The sequence below is a fragment of the Notechis scutatus genome, chromosome 2 (assembly GCF_049901735.1).
Source record: "Notechis scutatus isolate UNSWTSFEM ecotype Mainland chromosome 2, rNotScu1.2, whole genome shotgun sequence".
Classification (NCBI taxonomy): Eukaryota; Metazoa; Chordata; class Lepidosauria; order Squamata; family Elapidae; genus Notechis; species Notechis scutatus.
This window is the reverse complement of record NC_142010.1, coordinates 156,358,060-156,383,642: the sequence shown is the minus strand read 5'-3', so window position 1 is coordinate 156,383,642 and position 25,583 is coordinate 156,358,060. Positions and strand designations below refer to the sequence as shown.

Genomic DNA, 25,583 nt, shown 5'->3' with positions numbered 1-25,583 from the left:
AAACTTTCTTGGTTCAATATGTCCTGAATGCTGTAGCAAACTGCCTAACAGCTCCATTTATTAAATACCTTATGCTGCCTTGCAGTTTGCTGTGGTGCCTGCCATGGCATAGGGTTTGGGAACTGCAGATCTAAAGAAGCTCAGAGCTATATTCCACCCTTCATACAATTTAGAGAGACAACAAATAGCAGGGAGGAATAAATCCATTTCACATCTGAAGTCATGTTTAAAAATTCATCTTCTAGTGCCCCATCCCAGCAGAGCTATTTAGATAGGATGAATAAAATTGATGTTTTACATAGCTACTTCAAATGGAATGAGCATAGCCTTAAAGGATTTAATGCCATTTGGCTCCTTTTTGCTATTTCTCAGTTGTTGTATAGCTTCTGCAATACATTTTTTTTAAATCAGAGGTTTTTCAGGCAAGTATGTTTCTGTTGGAGTTATATAAAAAGTTATATAAAAACTTCACATAACTGTGAAGTAGAACACATTTATATTAAACTTCTTAAGGCTTGAAATTCCTATAGTGGTATTTTTACTAATATATGAATTTTATTCATGAGGACTGTTACCTCTGATTCAAAGTGAAGGCTGCCAATGAAAGGGAAATGATGCTCTCACACCCATCCTAAATTTTAATTACCATCTTTTAAGACAATGTTCTTTTGGACATTATGAAAAAATATTTATAATTATAGTTATTTATACTATCTATTCAGAAACGCCTTACTCCAACTGGACAAATCTAAGCATGGACAGATCACCCAGGGACCCTAGGTGCATCATGAAAAAAAGAATGTGTCATGATAGCCAGTGCAAATTATGGAATGTTCTTGTATAACAAGCAGTATCTAAAATTTGCGCACACTTTCCAGATAAACATTCCCTTATGTCAACCGGTGTGAAAATTCTGTTGTGATGCTGTAATTCCTACTGAGTTTTTCATGAAAGAGGAAAAGAAACAACAAGAGTTAGTCTCAGTTTAAAATATTTATTGCAGGAAATAAAACCTGCTGGAGAGAAAACAGAGAAAACATTTGTAATCAGTCCACTAGGTATGTGACGTGGGGTGGCATTTATGTTCAGGAAGGAAAAAATGGATAAAGTAACAAGTACAAAATGACACTGAAACAAGAAAAGGATTTGGTCTCCTTAAACAATATTGTTGCCTTGGAATAATTTGTTCTTGCATTAGAGCAGGCCTGTCCATGGGCCAGATGCGTCACACGCTGGCCATTCCCACACTCGGTTTAGCGAAGGGGGGGGGAAAGTCCTGATATGTCACATGACAACGCCGTGACAACGCAAATTTGACACCCCTGCATTAGAGGGAGTGAAATCTTACAAGATATTCTCACCTATCCCATTTGTAGCTTCACCAAATACAGATTTCTATAGAAGGTTAAACAGCTACTTTCTGCTTTTTCTAAATCAGCTGAAGCTGAGCCATCCTAAACAATAATCCTAGTTTGCAAGGGAAAAGTTTGTTTTTCAGTCTCAAACCTCGCTTTTTCACATATACCCCCCAACAGCGACAAGGAAGAGGAGGATGTGTTTCTATTCACAAAATCTAACGTTTCCAATATTATCTAGGCAACATATACTCTAAAGAAATGGGAAAATTAAAAATGTTTAACAAGGAGGTAGTTGAACTGGACATACAGTTATGGCAAAAAATGAACAATTGTTGTAAGTTTTGCTTCTGAATCAGATCTCATAAGACAATCCATGTGTAGCGCTCATTGTCTGCTAGGAATTTTAACGAGCAACCTGCAGTTACAAAAAAAAAAAAGAGTTTGCCAGGAGTTAGTGTCCTTGAAATACAGGTCTATCCAAAACTAACTACGTTATAAAGTCACCTTGGATGGAATTTCTGGAAATCTGCTATCTGAAATCAGAAACTAAGATAGTAATTGATTGCTGATACTTCATGGGCCATGATCATTCAGAGATTGAATCAAATCTCCAAAAATCCAGAATCAAGACAGATGTCTACACTCTTTAACATTACAAATGTTATATAAAAAGTATCCTAAATTTTTTTTCATAAAGAATGTCAAAGACAGAAAGCACCAAACATTTCTTTGATTGAAGACTGGCTATTATGTCAATATTGGTCAGCCAATTGAATCCACTGATTACAATGAAACTTCCACAAGACCGAAAATACCTTTGTGAAGGGCTTCATTGGTCATTCGGTTGACATAGCGAACACTGCTCTCTGGTACCAGCCACTTCATTACCATATCCACACAGCTTTTCCGGTAGGAGCTCCACACACTGCCACTGAGAGGAGGAACTAGGGTTAGTTAACAAGCCCAGAGTTCACACATGGATAATTTTGATACAGCATTTAGAATCATGGAAAAATACTAATCAACTTGCCCTCAAATGTAAGATCATCAGAACAAGTGACAGATTATTCCCTATATTCCTTTAATTTTGCCACTATATAATAATGATCGCCATTCACTTCCATCAGGAGACATGGAATGATACCTTTTGAAAATCTTTGCAGAAAGGAAAATATGTCTGAGGAAAGAGTTGAAGGGCTGATTTTCATTAGAAAGATTGCAATAGAAAAATGGTTTTAAAAAAATCAAGGATAAATATACCCCCAGAAAAATAATAGGTCAACCCTGTCTTACCTGGTCTGCCCTTTGACTTCTGTGAGATCACCTACACTGACAGTGACAAAGATGCCAGTATTCAGATCCCATGCCACTTTGAGGCTGGTGTGATATGTCTTTGGTCTGCAGATGATAGTAACAATTAGAAGACTACCCATCCAATACACTCAAGACAAATTATACACCTACTTATATCAACATTTTCCCAACCTTATATAACAGTCGCTCCCAAGAATTTTTTTCCTCATATAGATAGCATATATTGTCTCCAAACATTTTGAGAATGTATTTTAATACCTGGGATATATAATTTTAAATTTCTGGTAGAAGTGCAGACCTTCAGATTTGTTCAGTGCTTCAGAATATGCAGAAGCACTTGGGAGTTTTAAAGTAGTTGTGCCTTTTTGCAGAATTGCAACATTGCTGCAGGAAGGCTTGTGCAGCAGACATACAATCTTGGAAACAAATCCAAAGAACTGTCTAGCCTGGCACTGGACTCACCTGAGCTGTCCCTCTTCATCTGGAGAAGGAAATGCAAGCAGTAAAAGTCCAATATTGATGATGACTTGATTGGTCTCTGGACATACCTAAAAGACATATTTAAAAGAACTGAATAAGCTGCATTCGGCTGGAGGACAAGGTTCTATTCTTATCTAAAGGGAACCCAAGGTTAAAACTGAAAGGAGCTTAAGTAAACAAAGGGTTGTGTTCATGTCCCTGCGCTACGTATGAAACATGCAGTTTTTTAAATTCTCATAAACCGAAAAGAAATATACTAAGCAGGAACTCTTGAATTTCAAAATATCAAAATATAAGCCATTAGCTATTGGCTGTTCCTAACATCTAAGTTTTTATTGAATGAGTAACAAAATGTTTTCCTACTCTGCCCCTTACTAGTCAAACTTCTCTGAAGTAATTCTCTTTTCTACTCAAATCAGTCCATTCTAAAATGGCACAAATAAAAACTTTATGTGAACAAGTGGTCCGAGTGATCAGCCAGCAATCCACAATAAAATCATCACACTATTAATATCAAGGAAATGTTGCCTGTACAACCTTATTCCAAATTTTACTCCTTTTACTATTTCAATCTACATAAGTCATAAACTGTGAGGCTCTTAGGTCACCTTGAACAGGAAAGGTTAGAACGGACAAGAGATAGGACATCTGGCACCGAATACAATGAGGCAATAGAAGGTATGCTAGAGCTTTTAATTAAAACTTGGCACTATTGATCAGCATAGTCAACATGAAGCAAATTGGGAATATTTATCTTCTAACTAACGATGCAAACATGACTCAGAGCTCTGCTCCACAGAAACTGATTTTTTTAAAAAAAAATGTTATTTCTTTGTTCCAATAAATTAGACTGCTGAGAATTTTTTTAAATAAGAACAAGTCAATATAAGCTCAATTCAGTTGTTGAGTTGATCCCAGTACTGTACTTGTTTGGGCTGCTGTTGTAGCTTGATCAGATGTTGTTGCCCTGAATTGATATTGTGAGCCAATTCCCCCCACTATGTTACTGCTGGAAGAGATAGCTAGCTTTATTATTCATGCCTGCCTGATTTCCACATTACACAATCATCATGCATCATAGGAAGTTCTGGAAAACTGCCAGAAGAATTGAAGTTTTTATAGAGTTCCACAATTTGTATTTTCTGCATTTCTAGTTCTCGACACTAAAGGAAATTCTCATATTTTTTATTCTTTAAAAACTGTGAGGCTTTTCAAAGAAGCATTTTTTCATAAATCAGAGTGGATATTATCTGTTTGTTTATCTATCATCTATATCTGTTCCAACTGCAAACATGAGACTCTTTTATTCTCCTGAATAACTAAGCTTTACTGTCCAGTTAAATAAACATGTATGTTAGTCTCTTAAATATAAGTTATTTTGAGAATATATGTTAAAAGACAACATAAAATGTAAATAGAAGCATTCTATCTCTCATCTTAACTATATGATCTTAAGACTGTAAAAATACATTAATTATTAAGCATTTTAATAAAATCTTCCAGAGGTAGAATACAACTCCCGTTTACTAATGCAATCAGCATCACAAATATGACAAAAGAGTTAAGTGGTCTAACAATTCTAAGGGAGGTAAGTTGGGAAAAGTCTGGTCTAGAAAACTGTCAATTTGCATCATTTTTATTTATACCATGTCACATCCTTAGGGAGTCCATTCCCACCCTCTTTTAGACAGACAGACAGCAGTTTGCCTCATACCCACTCTGTAATCAAAACTATTGAAAAACAAATCATGACAGGTATGGACCAATTTTGTGAACAGTAAGGGCCTTAAGATTAACAGAATTGGAAGGGATCTTGTAGGTCATCTAGTCCAACCCCCCACCCAGCAGGAGACCCTACATCTGTGATGGCGAACCTATGGCACGTGTGCCAGAAGTGGCATGCAGAGCCATCTCTGCTGGCACGCAAGCTGTCGCCCCAGAGCTGGTCCCACTGCGCAGGCGCATGTGCCACCCACCCACCCACCAGCTGATTGTTGGGTAGCTGCCGTGCCTGGGGGGAGCAGATGCATGCGCAGAAATGCGGGGGGGGGGGGGTGTCACAGGCACAGAAATGCGCACGCAAGGACGGAAAGGTTAGCCATCACTGCCCTACACCATTTCTAACAAATGGCAGTCCAATCTCTTCTTGAAAGTCTCAAGTGATGAAGCTCCCACAACTTCTGAAGGCAAGCTGTCACACTGGTTGATTGTTCTCACTGTCAGAAACTTTCTCCTGATTTCCAGGTTAAATCTCTCCTTGTTCAGTTTCCATCCATTATTCCTTGTCTGGCCTACAGGTGCTTTAGAAAATAGCTTGACCCCTTCCTCCCTGTGGCAGCCCCTCAAATATTGGAACTCAAATATTATTTAAGGATATATTTTTTTTAAAAAATGGGTTGAATTAGAGCTATTTCAAGCTATGTTGACACTCAAGGGGACAGGGATAAACTTACAAGTTAATACTCAGCGCTCTGACTGAAGGTGCTTATATAGTGAATAATAGCCAAAAAGAATTTAAGTATCTTAAGTTTATTTAACTAAACCCCTTTATTTTCAAAAACAAATAAAAAATCTGAAAGTGTCTTTTCTCAAATATCAGACCTGGAGAACAGCATCTGCATTTTTTAATGAATCAAGAAGCAATAAACGTGATGTTCTCAAATAAGGTATCATTAAACAAATCTATCATATTCCTACCTCCAAGATGACAATGTCATAGTCACTGAAGGAACAAAACTGCTTGGACCATGAAGCATCATTTCGAATCACTTCATTAATAACATATTCAAAATCCAAAGTCAGCTGCTCCACTGTTAAATATTGGCCCTGGAAAAGCAGAAAGATAGCAGTGAAGAATCTGTATCAGTACTTTCTGGCATAGCTTGCTCCTTAGCAAGAAAGCATTTAATTTTTGGAAAGTCATTATACAAACAAATATAATTGCTCCTCTGTTTACACCTCTAACATTGAATCAATACTCCTCTATCCCAATTCATTTTTTCCTATCAACAAGCTATCTTGTGCAAAATCTCCAAAAAACTACTAGCCAAAAAAATCTGACATAATTGAGCGCAATATGACATCACAAACAAGACATCTTGGATGTACATCGTTAATTTCAGACTACCACAGAGGGCTTAAAGTTCTGCTTAAAATTTAGCATGCTGTTATGGCAACAATTGCCTAAATATTATAGCCAATATTTTTCTGCACTTTGATTGATTTGCTTTTCATATACAGAATGCCTCCTCTCTGATCTGGACAGAATCGATCTCAAAAACTATTTTAAATTGAAGTTCTAAAATTTCAGTTAAAAAACAGGGGAAATTTTCCTTCCAGAACAGATTCAAACTGTAATTGGAATGCAACACAACATATAAAGGACAAAAATATTACTTCTGAAATCCAGGAACCACACAGATAAATAAGCTAAACTAAAGACTGTTTCCTGTTTAAAGATTGAACATCTTTCTTGTTTTGCTGAAAAACAAACTGATACGATTTAAATAATCCCTCAATGTGTTCGAGCTTCCTAATTTAAAACTACTATATTCCAACTAATCAGGGTGTTCTGCAAAAAACATTTTTGGTGTGTATACTTCAATAGAATGAGATCCAACACTGGATAAAACACACAAAAAAGCAAGTAATAAAAAACACCAGAAAGGAAGTAATGAAAAAATAATAATGAGGTCACATTTCCTTAAAAATAATTATTTAGTGGTCTTTCTCAAACAGAGTAGCATTTCCTTCTCTCAGATCAGAAGATTCCTAGAAACGGCTCTTACCTCACAAACAGCCTTCTCCTTCAAGAGCTTCAAATTTCTTCCTAGGAGATCTGTCACAACAAATGGTAAGGAGATTTTGTCATCTTCATATTCTGAAATAAAAGATAAGATAAAGTTAAAAAAAATAACCATAGAGCTTCAGAAGAACATCTTCAAAAATAGCCTTTACAAAACACTGAAGAATAGAGAATAAAAAAGGGAACCAAAACCAGAAGTAAATGTATTGGAACAGGATGCTTCAAAGAGATCCTGTCTCCCCTTTGATTTTCTAAGGTTAATGTGATTATTATTCCAAAGCATTGAATAGTCACTAGTAGACCTTTTTTTCAAATGTGTTACATTAATTTCTTTTCATATTTTGTAACTACCAATTCCATTTACTAATATTTTTGCTTTGGAAAATTTATTAATAAATTTATAAGATTTGTATGCTGCCTCAATCAAAGTAAAATATCCTATCACTAGCATACAGGACAACTTTGTATCAGTAATTTATGTTTTTAGTATTTTTGAACAGGCAAAGTGTTTTCACTGTAAAATAGAACTGACTGACTTCAGCATGCAGTTGTCTACTTGACTAGTTTCATCATAAAAAATATTTATTTTTGTCTTCTGAATTAGTTCTGGCAGGGAACCATGATCAAATATGCAAAAGAACACACTTTGTGAATGTATTCTGAAAAACAACCAGTCAGCATTAACCTTTCCTACTTTCCAATTTTTAAAATACCTCATAAACTATACTGTATTGAAGAAGAACTTGTGACTACAAATAATAATATTTAAAAAGCAACACTTACTGGTTATATGGGAAAAACCTGTTCCACAAATCTGAACATATACCAGTTCTCATTATTAAATTTATAAAACCAAATCAGATACACTCCCAATGTATCACTTTTTGCGTATTCTAATTACATACTAATGATAAAGGGCAAAAATGGATACACCAAGTATTTAAATATATTTCAGGGTTAATAATGCACAGGCTGAAATTTTAGTTTTTAAGAAAATCAGATATTTTATCAGCCAAGAAATTAGCTGATAGGCTGATTAACAATTGGTTTCTCATGAGTAAAACAGAGAGACATGAAAAGCTAGAAAAAAAATCAAGGAAAACAAATTGAGGGGATAAAGCAAAGCAACTGGAAGGAAATAAGTTTTTCTCAGTTTTTTCTGGTCTTCACACATTGGCAGGCAATCCAATATTATAACAATTCACATTGGCAACAAAAGGAAAAAAGTGTGAACACCATAGATGGCCAGATGCATACGATGTCTTTTCAAACAGCACAACTATGTTAGACAATCAGAGAAGACCAGATGTCTCAGAATGGCAGAAATTTCCTCCTAGACAAGTTGTAAAACCCATGCATACCAAAATACTGTGGTTGTTCACCATTCACATTTTACAGAAAGCAGTGCATATGTATGCATGTTACACAAATTTAAAAAAGATGTTTCAGGTTATATGAAATAACACCCACAGAATCTATACTATTAAGATTCTTTCCTGTAACTTAAAACCTGTAACTGATACGTTACCTTAAGATAATTATGCCAACACTCCTGCCTAATCGATTCAAATCACAGAGCACCAAATTTGATTTTTTTGCACATATATTTGATCATACATTCAGTATGATCCAGAATAACTCTTAACTGTGGATATTACTAAGAGAGTTATAAACTACAAGCCGCAGCAGGCCCAACCATTATGAATGAGTCACTGTTACATGTATTAGCTGTTACACAAATAGAATGCACAATTAGGATTCAAGCCTCAGAATAGTTCTTCAGTGTTACATAGAAACAAGACATAACAGCAACTTTTAAATCTGTCTCATTATGCTAGATATTTCAGATAAAAGGATTCCTCAGGCGGTTATGCTACACCATCTGATCTTCTGCTAACCTTAACTGAAAAGGATGGGTGAAGTGAGAAAAGAAAATTCATGTAGTAAAATGTGACACAATGAGGAGGAAGCCTTTGTTTACAGCTAGGCAATTGAGATGGTGCAGGAAACATTCCCACGGTTGGAGGAACTAGCCTTCCTGTGTCCAAACAGAAATTCACTTAGTACGTATAGGAAAGGGTGCCTATCCACTGGGGAATATGGAAGCATTTTCTTTATGAAATTTGGCTCATGCCTGCAAATCCTGTCAGAAATTAGAAACCTACTACCACTGTCTTCCCCACACTCACCATCCTCTGCCTCGGAAGAATCGTTGGGCTCCAAGACATAACGCAGTTTGGTATAGTTCACATAGCCTGGCTCAGCTGGCAGACTTTCCAGTTCAAAATTGGCTATGGAAGATTCTTTGGGGGAGCTCCCTATATCAGAAACGCTACTGGTTCCAGTAGACGATGTAGAACTCTGAGCAACACTGCCATGTAAGCAAGATTCCAAAGTCTTCCTCAGATCCCAAGAGCCTAAAGTATCCTGCCGTAGAGCCCCAGAGTCAAGGAGGCACTTGAGTTCACTGCCTCCTGCTGCTGCTGCTGCTGCTGCTTCTACAGGTGCACTGCCTCTGGCTTCCTTGGCCCTTCGGAAGATGTCTGCAACGAATTCCTTTGCCATAGCTACAGCAGGTGAAATGTGGGTATCTATGTCCTGTGGAGGTACAGCAAGAGTCAATGGAGTCTCATTCTGGCAAGAGCAGTTGTCTTTTTCCAACCCTTTCTCTAAGCCTTCAGGACAATGTGAGATAAGGGATGTGTGGTTCACTTCCACAACAGGGGCCCGGGTCTGGCGACTCCTGTCATAAAGAATTTGGCAGAAGTTGCTATCATCTAAAAGGAAAGAACAACAGTAAAATCAGAAGTGCCACACAATTTCTACAGCATATTTTCAAGGACTATTCATAATATATTGCTGACTAAATTCTACTCAGAAACCAATACATGAATATACATGCACAAACAATCAATATGTCTGGTTGTGTCAACTATGCCCTTGTCATTTTTTCCCACTGACAAGCTGGGCTTTAGTCTGTTCTCCAGCAAAGCTTTTTTTTAAAATTGAAGATTACATTTTAAATAATAATAAATTGTGGCAAATGCAGGCAAAGGTAGTACCAATAGTAATAGGCGCCTTGGGTGCAATCCCAAAACAACTGGAGCACCACTTGAACATCAAGTGTCTTGGTGGCACAGTGGTTAGAATGCAGTACTACAAGCTATTTCTGCTGCCTGACACCAATCTCACCAGGCTCAGGGTTGACTCAGCCTTCCATCCTTCCGAGGTGAGTAAAATGGGGACCCAGACTGTTGGGGGCAATAGGCTGACTCTGTAAACCGCTTAGAGAGGATTGTGAAGTGGTATATAAGTCAAAGTGCTATTGCTATTGGCATTGACAAATTCGCCATCAGTCAATTGTAAAAATTGGCTTTACTGGGAACAGCTTCCATCCTGCAACAATATCTGTAACACCATCAAACATCCATATCTATCTCAGATCCTTGGTAAGGATTCGATAGGTAGACAAAAATGTCAAACCCAATATAACTGTGCGATGAATAACAACAACAGGAGTCCTTCTCCTATCATATCTTACAATATTAGACAACACTGTATAAAAAGTAGATACCTTCAAGTTTCTGGATTCTATAATCTCCCAGTATTTGAAATGAGCACCTAATATTAGAACCATCATTTAAAAGACACAAAATTATTCTTGCGTCAACTCCGGAAATTCAGACTGCCCCTGTTGATAAAATTCTACAGAAGAACTATTGAATGTGTCATTTGTTCTTCTATAACTGTCTGGTTTGGTAGAGCAACTTCAACAGATAATTAGGACTGCAAAAAAAAAACAACCAGTTGTAACCAGTCTGACTTCCACTGAGGACCTGTATACTGTTTGTACCAGAAAGAGGGCTGAGAAAATATCTACAGACCCCTTACATCCTGGACATAAACTGTTTCAACTCCTCCCCTCAAGATGCCACTATAGGGCATTGCATGCTAAAAACAATTAAAAACAAATACAGATTTTTCCCTTGTGCTATCGCTCTGCTAAATAATTACTACAGTACTGTCTTATGTCTAAGGATATTTACCTATATTTATCCTTATGTCTAAGGATATTTACATGTAGTATGGCTGTATTACTATTAATATTCTCATCTTTTCTACTACTTTCTATATTGGTATCTTATGTTTATATACTTTGTTTTTTGTATGTACACTGAGAGCTTATGCACCAGGGACAAATTCATTGTGGGTCCAATCACTCTGCTACCCCATCCTGGGGAAAATGGTTTAAGAAGTTGCAGACAGGTGCCATGTTTGCATTTTTATGAAGCCAAATCATATTTTTCCCTTCAGTTTAAAAAAAACCAACCTAGTTTCTTTTATCAATACCTTGAATAAAAAGCTGGAATCAACTCCAAATTGCTACTTCAGTGGTACAGGCATAAACTCTAATCTTCGTAAGAAATCTAATTTTCTTCGATAGTCCTACTTCACATACAGTAAATTATGGTCTATATATTTTTATATTTTCTTAGCACCTAATAAAGCCGTCCTTTTCCTTCCAGCTTTACAAGTTGTTTTATCATACAGATTTAATTTTAAATATTCTATCATTTTATGTTTTCAGATTGATAGCTATTTTTACTATTTTCTTAATTACTCTGAAAACTGGTTGAAGTAAAAAGGTGAGATCTGCATTTAAAAAAACCCCCACAGAATTCAACCTGATATGGATTCTCTTTCATAATATGTTCTATTTCATTGTCAGCAGTAAATATAGAATTTTTATGAGGGATGAGTGATTTTTATTGCTGTATGAATATATTAATAACACTGGCTAAATATTAGGACTATGCAAAGCATTTGGATGAAGCATTTCACGGCATGCAGCAGCACAAACCAAGTATCTCTTTTAAAATTCTGAAAGCCACTGCATCTTCTGCAAGGCTTACCTAGCTGTTTGGGATACTGTCTTTGTCCATGGTATGTGTAAATAGAAAATGATTTCACTTTCTTCAGCAAAAATGATTTTTTTTGAAGTGAGGTGCTTTATTTGTGCTGCTGCACATTGGGAAACACCTCATTCAAAAGCTCTACATAATCCCAATAAATATAATGTGCAAAGAAAGGATCAAGCATAACATTACAAACACTAAGGGTTAAGCTAAAGTTCTAATAAGAAGGTATGAACTGATAGAGGTATTATGAGTCCCCTGTCTTGAAAAATCGGAAAAAAGTCTAACACTCAGTAAGCTAGGTCATAAAGTGGATATGGATTCAGAATCAGCAGGTTCTAGCAAGAATTCATAAAAAGGTACATCTCTCTCACACATACATGCAAATACACATAAACACACTTCTACACTCATTTACCTGATGTATGCACAGAAACAGCACAGGCAACTAGAGAATAGCTGGTGTTAAGCAGCACCACTTGGTCCTTCTTGAGTTGGAATGCTGGCTGAAATGTGGGGAAAGGATACACCACCTGGTACTTCATGTGTAGCATGAATCCATGCTGCAAACATTTGGCATTTGGGTCACCTGAGAAGTATATGCAAGGGAACAAGAGAATCAAGACAAAGAAAACTCATCAAATGGGAAAGGACTCCTTCTTAGACAGGGTTTACAGTTACTCATTTTTATTGTTGAATTATATTTTCAAGGCAGGGTAATAAGCATGTTGCACATTGCACATCATCTAAGTTATGGTATCATGCTAATTCCCTAAAATAAGATTTTTTAAGCCACTGATAAAGAGTTCACTTACAATTACAGATAGTTCTTGACTTACAACCATAATTAGTATTGGAATTTCCATCTCTAAATAATGTGGTCATAAAGAGTGACATAATGGGGTTGCATTGATTAATGATAGCAATGCTATCATTCCCAATTGCCATCATAACTCCAGATGTGGAGGTTAAGTGGGAAGCAGAAGGCTCCCAGCTAACGAGTATGAGGTGCCGAAGAGGGGAGAAGGAGACCTTGAAAGGTTTTAGCACAGGCAATACACAAGTTGCAGAGTGCTGTAGTGTTCTGTGAGTTTAGGGAGGCTGAGGAAAGAACATGCTGCAACTCAGGGGAGTGTCAGGACATTGCAGCTCTAGGGCTGCAAGACTGTAGCATAATGTGAAGCTACAGCTGGCCCTGGAAGCCTCAACCATCCCAGCTCAAAGCCACCAAGCCTCAGGAAGCCCCAGCAGCATGGAAATTGCACCCTGGAAAGCACAAAAGAGCTTCTTGGCACACTGTGGCTCTGGGACTACAAGAAGAAGTCTCTGAGCTGAAGCGCAGTTCAAGGCTCAGCCATAGTCCAGTTCCAGCCACAGTCAACCACACCACCCTATGCTCCAAGACCCATGCTGCTGTGCGCTCCAATATCCTAGCGGACCTTTGCCATTTTCTGGCTTTGGCTGATGACAAGGTATACCCAGCTGGCTCTTCAGGAGATAGCTGCTAATCATCATCAGTTCTCATGAGGAAATCTCAAAGCATGGCACAGGGGAAAAAAACTTATGCAGCCAGCAGCTGCCTCGCAAAGCATCCGGCCAGCATACCTCATCATCAGCGAGAGAAAGGTGGTAGCAAAAGTTAGTAATATGCCATGGACTACGGAGTGCAGGGGACAAAAGGGCAGAGATGGGAGGGAGACAGGTTGGAGAGCACTGAAGTGCCACTGTAGTTTAAGTGCAGGTTGGCTGCCAAACGTCTGCATTTTGAATTTTTGGCACTGCAACGGCCATAACTTCTGGAATTGAACATAAATCCATTCAATGCTGCTGTAACTTCAAAGTCAATGAACAAATGGGTCAGAAGTCAAGAACCACCTGTATTCCCAATGATTAATGGTGCCATATAAAGGTCATTTCTCTCATATCTGAAAAACTGGAACTGAGCACAAATATGAAAATAGTTTTTTAAATATTAGGCAATAATCATCTGATAATGAGAATTTTTCTCAGCTTCTATGTACTACTTTCTCCTACTTAAAATTTTAATCATTACCTTCAAAATTATTTGAAGAGTAAAATAAGGGTAAAAAATCCCCCTCTTGTTAGTAATGTTCAACTTACCTGGATGTGCAATGGCCATGTCCTGGCAACTGGGACAGTACATAAAAGGAGGCACAGCCACTGTACTGATGTAGATATCTCTATGGTTTTCATCACTCATCATCATGTTCATCAGGAGGCCATTGGCTGAACGGGTACTACCAGGACAAAAGAAATTGTGGTCATTCTCAGACAAGTCCATTTACATTTTTGCATTTATATTTTTTAGTTCTGGCTTCCAAATCAAACTCCAAACCTGTTTTAAAAGTATCTGGCAGATTTTCAAACCCTCAAATTCCGTATTTTTAGGAATATAAGACGCTCCGAAGTATAAGACGCATCTAGCTTTTGGGGAGAAAACAAGAAAAAAAAAATCTGTCTCTGCCTCCCAGCAATTTGCCTCTTTGCAGCAAACAGCCTGTTTCAGCTTCAGCACAGCCTGATTAGCACAAGCAGCTGATTGTCGGTTGAATCGGCCTCCTGACAATCAGCTGATTCAGGCTGCAGAGATTGCCATCGCCTATTGCTGCCTCCGCATGCCTCATTTTCGGCCTCAGTGCGCCCTGTTTTCCACCCATTCCGATCCTTGTTACCCGGAACGGGCCAAAAATGGGGCAGGTGGAGGCTGAAAACTAAATGCGGAGGCCAAAAATGGGGCATGCTGAGGCGGCAATAGGCCATCCCTGCAGCCTGAAACAGCTGCTCATCAGGAGGTCAATCCAACCAACAATCAGCTGCTTGTGCTAATCAGGCTGTGCTGAAGCTGTTTGCTGCAAGGAGGCAAATTGCTGGGAGGCAGAGGCCAAAGGGTGGGTGCTGGTGGGTGGGGCTTTGGCAACATTCGCTGTGTAAGACGCACAGACATTTCCACCCACCTTTTTTTTGGGGGGGGAGTATGTCTTATACAGCAAAAAACATGGTAATCCTCCATAAATTCAGTAACATTTGTTTCTAACCATACAGGAATACTGATTTAATCACTGGTAAGAAAAGGCTACGGTGTTCTGCTAAATTCCTAATATTAATTTGTAATAATTCAGAAGCTGATAGATTTGTGTTCTGCTAAGGTTTAGAGTAATGTCTGTTCCCCAAGTTTCCAAGTCAGCATCTAATTTCCTAGCTATTTATCATTGCTAATATGAAACAAAAAGTATAATTTAGAATGCCTCCAAACAGAGTAAGTCTGCAGAAGGATATAGCAGATAAAGGTTTCAAACTCAAAGCGTAGTTTACTAAAGAAACATACTTGAAACCAAAAACAATGACCTTGGAGGAGTCACTGGGCCATTCACATACAGTCAAGTAAAGGTCACTATAGATTTCTTCATCCTGGAATAATCGGACCTGGCGGACCTGAAGGAACAAGAAGACACTTATTAGATCACAGATATACTTTGACAAAGGATTATTAGGATGTACAGTAACTATGATAAAAAAACTTATTAATCTGTAACATTCATTCCAATGTGCTTTATGGTTTTATAGCCAATTGTCAAACGTAGATACATGAAAAAGAAAACCAAATAATAAAAGACAGCTTATGCAACCTATTATGGCTTGCTAGTTAGTTAGCATTTGCCAAGATTATGAAGCAGGGTCAGGCTTAATCTGACAAGTCCCTGGTCTACCTATTAAATTAGCAAACATTCAAGGCTAGATTTTCTCAATGAGAAAATGAAGCAATACTACCTGAATCAAATACAGAACTACTTTGGGAGCAAGAGCAAAAGGAAAGCAGGGCCTCCATTATCCAATTTGTTCCTTCGTCCCAGATAGATAAAAATTACCATGGTTGAACAAAATACTTTGCACTCCATTTGCAGAAGTTTTTGGATGTTGAGCTGTTCAAGTATATTTTGGTTTAACTGAGAATATTGTTTCAGAGGGGAATTAATACTTGTCTGATCTAAATTAGATTTTAAAGCAGCTTTCTATATTGGTAGGGATGGCTATTTTAAATTCAAAAAACATCAAAATATAAACCAGCCCAGAAATCTGATAATTAATCCAAGGATCAGGCATAATCATATGAAATTATAGTCAATATGATAATATGACAAGAGCCAGTTTGGGGTAGTGTTCATGGGGCTGGCCTAGAAACCAGGAGACTTGAGTTCTAAGCCTGCCTTAAGCATGAAAGCCATTTGAATGGCTTTAGGCCAATCGCTCTCTCTCAGCCCAACACACCTCACAGAGTAGTTATTGTGAGGAAAATAGGAGGAGGATACAGGAGTATGTATGTCCAATACCCCGAGTTACTTATTAAGTAATAAAGGGTTAAAATAAAATAGATGTCATTTTTTTTAATTAAAATGTTAAGTGACCTTGGTTAAAACCTCTGACAAAATCTTGTATCTCTAAAGAAACAATGACATGTAGGCAGGTTTGCAAAATTTGGGCATTTGTTTTTACTAATGCTATTGTTCAATAAATTAGTATAATAAACTATTTGTTACACTAAACTATATGTACATGGAAAGACTAACATACAAATGACTGAAGCTGATTTATATTTTATAAAAATGCTAAAGAAGTATGTGATTATTTTTGCTAAATTAGATTGTAAAATCCAAAGTAATTTATATAATTCTTCGGAAATGTTATCAATCTAATTTGTCAAAACTCAAACTAGGATTGCATTGATGGAAAGAGGTATTGGAAGGAAAAGTATCAAGCACAAATTCAGATAGAAGAAAATCTAGTACAATATTCAGCAGTTTAGAATTTGCTACAGCTACAATTAGCTGTCATGAGAGATTACAATGTTACTACTTCCCACTGCCCCTCTTCCTACAAGGGTGATTTTCCCTAGAACAAAACAAAGCCCAAAATCATAACGATTTACTCCTGCAATTGGTTTGAAAATGATTTTTTTTTAAATCAGTTTTTTCAGAATTATTCTTCAGAACTGCAGCAGCTTCTTGGATGAGAAGCAAAACATCTTCAAGCAAAAAAATAAATAAAGTCCAGTTGCCTTTTGAAAAAGCACCTTTGGAAAAGTCATGATCTCGATGACTAAGAATCTCCACAGATAGAATTATTTTACTTTATAATATGGCACATACAGAAAAGAAGAAATGTAAATCTATTAAATGAATTGTGGTGGGGAGAGGACAAAACATTGTACTTAAAAAGTTGGAGTAAAAGCTATGCATGTTCTTATTTTGGAGATGTTTTTCTTTGTAATTGTTCTTTTTGTGCTACCTTTAATATCAGCTACTACGATGTTTAATCTTCTCTACATATATTGTTTAAAATGTAACTGTTGTCTAGTGTAATCCAACATTTTAATCACTAGACCACAATGGGTTTTTTTAAAAAAAACTTTGGTAGTGCTATCATCTTCTAGCAGCTTACTAATTCAATACATTCAATTGCTTTATGAGTTAAAGCTCCTTGTTTTAAAGGAAAAATAAAGAAATACCACACACACTTATTATTAGAAAAATAAAATTCTCTGGAATAGATTACAAAGAAAGCTTCCTATCTAATTTTGAATGACATAAAAGTAATATATGAAGATGAGAAACAAACACAAATGTCCCACCCCAGGTTTTCTTGATTATCCACCAGAAACAAGCCTATAAACTACAGACACAAGGCATTACCATTTGTTTTTCTAATATGACTTTCTTTTGTTAGGCAAACTGAAGCCCTTAATACACACATTTCAAGAAATCAATATATGATGGGTAACTAGGAAACATAAAACTACATCAAAGCAAAAATCCAGCAGGAACATTCCGCTCCTATACCTGTTACTACTCTGCTCTTCTCACAGATCAGAGCTTCCAACCATTTTATATGAGTCCGCTCAAAACTCCACACAAGATTTACCTTTGCAGCTTCAATGCAACGAAAAACATTCCATTGTTTTAATTCTTCTATCTTTTGAGCTGTTTGAATTTTTCAGAGAGCAAAAATTAAACTTGGGCTTAATACAAAAGGTCAAACTTTGTAACTGAACAAGATAGATATCTCAGTCCTGTATATATAATGTATAGTGCAGTCCATACCATTTTTAGTTTGCTGTGAACATTGAACTCCCACCAATAGAGATGGTAGATGTAAAAAGAGAAATCGTCATCTCCACTGCTGCTGGTATAAGACAAGACGTATCTCCCACACTTAGAGAATCCAAGGAAAATGTGTCTGCAAGGCAAGAAAAGGCAAGCCAGGGTGAGATTGCAAGATTTTCAAACAAGTTATGTAAACGAACAGTTAATCACCTCACACCAGGGAAAATAACTAATCCATAGCAATTTTTTTAAAAAAAGATTTGAATATAAACTTACCCAGCACATAGGAAATGTTCATCAACAATGCTCTTCAGAGATACACATACTCTGGGTGGCAGCTTACGAAAGAGACGAGGTGACAACTGACCACTGATCTGTAAACAGGCATCAGAAGATCTCAAATATATACATATTCCCTTTATGCCACACTAACCCAAATTTTATTATGATAGTTGACCAGCATATGTACATCTATAAGTGTGTATGTATGAGAGACACATATAGATGTACTTATGCTGTTATGTATCAGAAGAAATGTATCAAAAGAAACATACATATCAAAAGAAATGAAATGGTTTATAAAAAAGATTAATTTATCCATATATCAAATTTGAGTAGAAATTACAATGCAACAGAACACATGCTCAATGGGAATCACAGGGATAGTCGTTCATGGAAGGGATTTATTTCGGTATTTACAATCAATGACTTCTAAAGAGAGTGCACTGAATCTAGCCTGAGCAAATGCCCTGCAATGTCCATGCTTAATTAGGGATTGGGAGTAATCACTTGGATTGTGTGTAAAAGACTGTAAAAGTCTAACACTGAGGCTAAATTAACATCTTGTCGCCATTCTGCATCTACAATATTTCTTTCAATGAATTTTTTGCCTAATCATATCCCATCCTTTATATATTGCCTTATTGGATATGCCATAGGCTGCCAGTTTTTCTCTGATGGCTATCTTCCAAGTAGATTGTAAGTTATCCTGGCTCACCAGAAATGTCAGACTTGTTAGTGATTTTAGCCTATACTTAAAGGCAATAAACTAGAATCCTGGCTTCTATCCTTATAATTCCCAGTTCTAATCTTAATGTTGCATTTGACATGAGATGCTGCTGGTTGACATGATTAATCTTTAAAATTTGGACTGTCCCTTCTATGCTGCAGCTAATTAAGTAAGATCCCAGTTGAATCCCATATAACAGTGGTATCATAATTTTAACCTCAGTTTTAGTTGAATGTAGTGTACATCTTCAGAGGAACAAAAGGACAGCAAAGTGGTGCTACTCCTTTGAGCAACCTGCAAAGTAACTCCCAAGTAGTCAAAGCATTTGACTTGTTCTATGATACTACCTTTAAGCTGCCTATTATGAATTTTAGGTCATTTGTTAAAGGCCATAATTTTTGTTTGTTGATAATATCAATTTTTCTTTTTCATATTGTTGAGCAAATGATCTCTATACATCCCTATCACAAACAGTGACCAAAGAACCATAAAGGAAAGGTGTATATTGAAGTTGCCTTTGTTGACACATTGCATAAGTGAGTTTACATAAAATTAAAAATTGATTTCCTCTCCACTCACCCCCCTCAATTAACTGCGAATGAATTAGTAACAAAAAGACAAAAATGGTGATCCTCTTATACAAGAATCAGTAAATGCATTCAAGACTAATGAAAAAAGAACATCAAGCAAAGTGGGAAGTTATACAAGTTATACTATAATACTACTCGTAGCATAATTGTCTGTTATTTATTTTTATCCTACATCTTAATATGCACACAGTTCCTATCCTCAAACAATCATGCCTAATAAGTTACCCAGAGAAAAAAATAATTTGGCCATAATTAATGACTGAATGATTGAACTAGGCTGGAGTTTTGCTGGTTTAAGTCCAGCTCTGAAGGTATGTCCACAAGCCCCTTATTTGAGACAATCTAAAACGTTAAAAACAAGATCACAATTATAATGGAAAAAAAAGAAAAAATGGACATCTGGTAAACAAATCAACATCACCTCAAACACTCACCAAGGGCCTACCACCCAACCTAATCCAAAGCCTAGATTTTAAGGCCTGTTTGAACAATGCTAGGATACAGGCAATACAAATCTTTATGAGTGTAGCTCATAAAGAAGAGGTGTGATACATGAGCATTCCATAGCATGCCCATAAGTGCTGTGCTGCCACATTCTGGACCAGCCTCAGCTTTCAAGTAGTCATCAAAGAGCAGCCATGCATTACAATAGTATATAGGCAAAATGATTATGAAAACATGACTATCTTGGGAGATACCTGATCAGGAAATTGGAATAATACACAGATTAAATCTATGAGAAACCTTTCCTGACCATAGCTGCCACCTGCTCTTTGAGTAGGAGCAGAGTCAAAAAAACAACAACCCACCCAATAAGTGTACCAACCCCAAATAGAGAAGTGCAATGCCATTCATGACTAAAGATGGAAAATCTTAGAGGTAGTTAACAGTCACTCTATCTTGCTAGGGTTGAGCTTGAGTCTATTTGTCTTCATCTAGATCCTCACAGCTGTCAAACACTATGCACATACCTCCACAACATTATTTGGTCACTTATAAGCCATCTCTGTCCCTATCTGAAACATGACTGAAGCATGACCAGATAATCCATTTCCTTCAAGGCCCTCTGAGATTATAGCCTACTTTCTCAGCAAACATTCCAAGAAAGGGAAGGTTAAAAGACTAGACAAAAGTTGTCCAGAACTGTTAGATCCAGGAGTTGACATACCATTGCCTCTTTCAAAGCCTGCAGAATTATCACCATCACCTGGAACTCAATACTATAATATAGTATTGAATATCAATAATGAGGTATTAAGTCAAGAATTCTGTCCATTTCTTCAGGAGTTAAATATTAAAGCTTGTCACAAGTAACCAGGCATCACCTCTGCAAGTCTTGCCCAGTTGGAGTCCAGGTCCAAGTGAATCTGAGTTTTTATCCACCAGAAAACTATTATTTACAGTGGCTATGCACATAGCCTATGACTCTTTCTCAGCAGATAATTGGTCATCTTGAAAACAGAAATTGTCTGGCTATCAAAGGACACAACAAAAGCAGAAAGACAATATTTTGCAACTCTAAATTCCACAGTGTATTTCTTGATATGGACTTTCATTTGTACTTGGTTGGATTCACTCTTGGTTTTCTACCAACAGTGCTCTAGGCATTTCTTCTAGTGTTTCATTCCCTGGAGTTCCTCAGAAAACCAGGAGCACCATAGGATCAATGCACAGTGAGAGGCTGCATAGGAGCAATCGCATCCAAAACTTTCATCAAATGTCCATTTCGGCAATAACTAAAACCTCGACTAAACTGTCCAGTAGATCCTCTGGGGAAAATCAGAGGGGGAGGGAGCAGTGCTGATAGGTTGAAGAGCAACCAGAGAATGGTAAGACCATAGATAAGGACTGTAGTTGCAACATAACCTTCCACTACCAGATTATGTTGTAACTACTACACCAATCCCTCAAAAAATCACACCTTGTGTGCAACCTCTGGCACACATTGGACCTTCAATAATTAGGGATACATCTATGGCTGCCATTAAACCCTGAACTGCTCCAGATTCAATGTCATCAGGGAGCAAGTTAAAGTCCAAACTTGTTTGGAGTTGGGCAGTATCAAACCGAATACATAAATGCTTTGTGTACTCCACCGCCAGCCAACTCAGCAACAGCTCAGCTAGGGAAGCTGGTAGAGCAGCACAAATCAAACTGCTGCCTGGAGCCCAACTTAAACTATCATGTCTCACATCTGGTTAACTGCAGAGCAAAATCTCTGAAAGCTATTAAGACATCCCAGATGACACTCACAACCCCAACTCGGTTTTTCCTGGGATTACAGCAGCTACTAAACTTGAAAGCAAGGTGGGCATATCTCCCCCCCTCCTTTGAGGCCACCCAAGCATTAATATGCCAAACTGGTTGCCTTACTTGTGACCAAATCATAAACAAAGGTGGCTTTATTACATACTGAACTTATACTTTACAACAGCATTTAGGGTCCTGGGCTCCAAGGATCCAGTGACCTGGCATCCAAAACGATTGTTGCCACTTGCCCTCAGATTTCCACCATATTGGGTTTAATCTGCCATGACCTTGATGGAACTACCAGACCTCTCTCCATCCATCCCCACCCTGCATTCATTCTCGTCCTCCTCGCAGGGCATGGAACACAGCCAACTACACACACACACACCCCACCTTCACTCCTCCAACAGATCGTAAGGGCCTCCCCAGTTACTCCTGCACCCAGCAACGGAGGAGGCGCTACCTGCCTTGGTCAACCTACCAACCGACCAGTCACACCTTCTCTTCCCGGTCCTCCACAAACCAACCAGTGTTGGTCAGAGGTCGTGCCCACGTCAAGGCCCCCTCCTCAGTTTCTCCAGTCCGCGCAGAAAGAAAAGTCCGGTGAAGCAGAACCCGAGACTGATAAAGGAAAAGAGCCGAGAGGCTGAAGGGCTCAGGCGGGGAATGAGCAGCCTCACACCCGGACTCCGCTGCCAACTTCTTCCTACCGCACCTCGAGGACTTGGCCGATGTGGATCCTCGTGGGAGAACCCAGGCGCCCCCACTGCCAGACAGCGACTCCGGCGGAGCCGCCGACACCAACCGGGCATGAGCCACGCAAATTGCTTCCACCGTTATGCTCGAAACGGCTTTATCGACGCCTTCCTTCTTCCATTACTTCCACACTGGCCCTCTCTCTCCACCCTGCTCCAGCCACAGCACCCAGACGCATCCGTCCCTTTCCCCTCCAGTTGCTATTCCCATTCACCTTGATGCGCTCGAGCTGCCTTATGACGTGCTCCCGCCGAGCCCCGCGCCCCAACTCAGCCGAGCCCCTTTTGCCTCCCGAGGCGGCGCCCCGCTCCGATTTCGAGCTCGGCGCCATTTTCCTCCACCTCCTCTGCCGTTCGTCGCCACGGCCCCCTCCCCTCCCTCGAGTGAGCGCCTATGCCGACGCTATTGCGCCCTTGCTGATTGGCCAGCCTTCACACGTGAGCAAGCGTCAATTACAGCTCGCGCGAAACTTCATTTCGTCCCTCGGTTCTCATTGGTAAATATAGCTGTCTATCATCTTGCTCCCACTCCACGGATGAGTGATGCCACCGTTTAAGCGGGCGCGCGCGCGCGCTCTCGTGCCTAATCTTTCGCTGAATTTCGATTGGCGAAATTGCCTTTCAGTTTCGGAAGGGAAAGCGACTGGGGCTACGCCTCCCTGGGTTCTCAGATGCAACGCAGGGTAGAAAAAGACACAGAGAGGGAAAGTATCTTGTTGCCGTAGTAACATGGCTTGGCCAGGGCATCCTGTCAAGCAAGGACCTCAGCAGAGGGTACTCTGGATTGAGAAACAGGAGGCGTTATTGAGTTCTGTGGTATTAGAATGTGTTTCTATGGTTTCACATGAGACCATATTAAACAAAATAATGGGATATGGAGCAGAAGCTTAATGCATGACAGAGAGCGAGTTTAGCGGAGATTTTTCTAATTTCTCTAACTTGCAGAGAACCAGATATTTACCCAAGCCTTAAATTCCGCAAAATAGACGGTTAAACCGTTTGATTCTCTTTGCTTTGCATGACTTCTATTTAATCTGATCTTCGTGGGAATTGTGTAATCGTTAATTGCCTTAACTTGCTGTCTTTTATTTTATGGACCTGCTTCTACCTGTATTTCCAATGCCATGATAACATCAAAGATTACTAACCCATTTTATATTATTTAAGTGTGTCTTGTACTGATCTGAGTGCCCAAGGTAAATCACAGTAATTCTTTGTATTAAAAATATTTATTTCTCCCAAACTGCACAAGCTCCCACTTGATTATTGTAAATGATGAAGCTAGTTCTTCTTAGTCTAAATAGATGTGTGTTATTAAAAATGCATATATGATTGGTGAATAAAAATTCACACTTGATGTTCACCGCTGCTACACTTTATAGACTTATTGTGCTACTTGCCCTATCTAACTTTTTGAAATAAAATATGTTTAACTAAAAATAACAGAAGTTGACAACGGTGTATTTTTGAATACACATTTTTTGAACTTTATTCGAAGGACTACCTGCAGTTTAGAGAACTGCATTTATTCCCATGCATTTATGATAAAGAAACTTAGTTGGGGATAAAACCGAGTTTCAGAAGTGAATCACTGTTACTTGCTGAGGAAAAAAAAACATCAGGAAACTGGCAGGATGGCAGGATGGTGGTGAGAATAACTTGCCTCCAGAAATTCACTAGTTTGCTGGTATTGGTATATAAATGGCAGCAGTGACCTAGGAGCCATTTTAATGGGCAATGCATCCACAGTAATTTTTTTTGTTAAAATACCCACCATATTTTTTTCATAATTTGAAATTTTACTTACTGGCTTAGAAGGATGAGCATGCTTCTGAGATGCAAAATATATAACTTTTTTTTTAAAGTTGAATGATTTTTTTTTCTGTGTGAGATTATAGAAAAAGAGGTAAAATTATAAAATTCAAGATTTATTTTTTAAAAACAATGGGGAAAAACTACCTACTTGAGCAAAGAAAAGCTATCATTAAGGAAAAAATAAATTCCCACTGGATTTCAAATCAATAAACTTCTGTATGCTAACCAAAGATCTTGCAGCATTGCTAAGTGAAAGTATAGAAATATTAGTGTGCATGCTGGAAATAGATTTTTAGGTGCATGTTATTATTGCATTTCAACATTTTAATGTAAAAATTCAACTTAACTTTGTGTCTGTGTAAATAAAAACATATATGTCCAAAAAGGAAAATAATTGATTATAAGGAAAGAAAATTTGGGAAAAGAGCAGGGCAATGTATTTATTATTTCAATTTAGATGATTTTTCTTCTGGCATCTGGATTTTAACAGAGGGTTAAAAGCAGCAAACAACAAAACCTAGCAGAAATCACTAAAGCACATTAACATAGATAACCCACATTAAAGCCATTGAAAATGGGGTCACATAACATCCTTGTCCAGTACTTGAGAGAAGAATCAGATCTTCAGACCTTTTTAGAAACCAGACAGTGGAAATGTCATCCATAGAGCAGGTGTGGAAATATCCAATGAGAGGCAAATGATAATCTGCAGTCTAAACTGAATACCTTTTAAACTGTTGCCAGAGTGTTTTAGCCTGGACCAGATTAATTTGGTTTAGAATCAAGCCAGCATGAGTATAAGATAGGATCAATGTTAAGTGTGGACATGCCCATAGTCTGGAGTTGTGTTTACATAATATCCATGATTGACTCAACTGTAGTTTGCTCATTTAACTCAATTTTTTTTAAGCTTTCAGAACACACCAGAAATGTGATGAGTAGGTTGTGGTTTCATGTGTTGCATAAACATAGTCAAGATGTTTAACTGGACTAAAAAAAAAAACCTCTGCCTGCAAGAATTCTGATATCTGATCTAAGGAATCTTGGCATTGGTCAGTACTGGGCCAGAGCTACTTATATATTGAGAAACACACAGGACATTGTCAGTAATCTATAAAAACTTCAGGACTTAAACCATAACTTCTTAAAATTAGGAAATATGAAAGCCTTGA

The 25,583-nt window shown here is 38.0% G+C and overlaps 1 protein-coding gene across 1 annotated transcript; it reads right to left on the bottom strand.

Annotated features, from left to right (window-relative positions):
• Positions 1-977: 977 nt before the first annotated feature.
• On the bottom strand, positions 978-23,019 carry DCAF15 (DDB1 and CUL4 associated factor 15). Its single transcript, XM_026681977.2, has 13 exons — positions 22,812-23,019; positions 18,269-18,366; positions 17,990-18,125; positions 15,220-15,326; positions 13,995-14,131; positions 12,292-12,462; positions 9,147-9,734; positions 6,941-7,032; positions 5,850-5,978; positions 3,135-3,220; positions 2,652-2,756; positions 2,174-2,289; positions 978-1,773 (listed from the first exon to the last, which is right to left on the bottom strand). The coding sequence occupies exons 1-13, from the start codon at positions 22,926-22,928 to the stop codon at positions 1,718-1,720; spliced, it is 1,938 nt and encodes a 645-aa protein (XP_026537762.2). The 5' UTR covers positions 22,929-23,019; the 3' UTR covers positions 978-1,717.
• Between the last annotated feature and the right edge of the window lie 2,564 nt (positions 23,020-25,583).

Coding starts and splice junctions, on each gene's coding strand:
- DCAF15 (XM_026681977.2), bottom strand. CDS start 22,928: ATGGCGCCGAGCTCGAAATCGGAGCGGGGCGCCGCCTCGGGAGGCAAA. Junction 18,367..22,811: donor GGCAGCTCGAGCGCATCAAG/GTGAATGGGAAT, acceptor GCCTGTTTACAG/ATCAGTGGTCAGTTGTCACC. Junction 9,735..12,291: donor TGTTTCTGTGCATACATCAG/GTAAATGAGTGT, acceptor CTTTCCTTTTAG/ATGATAGCAACTTCTGCCAA.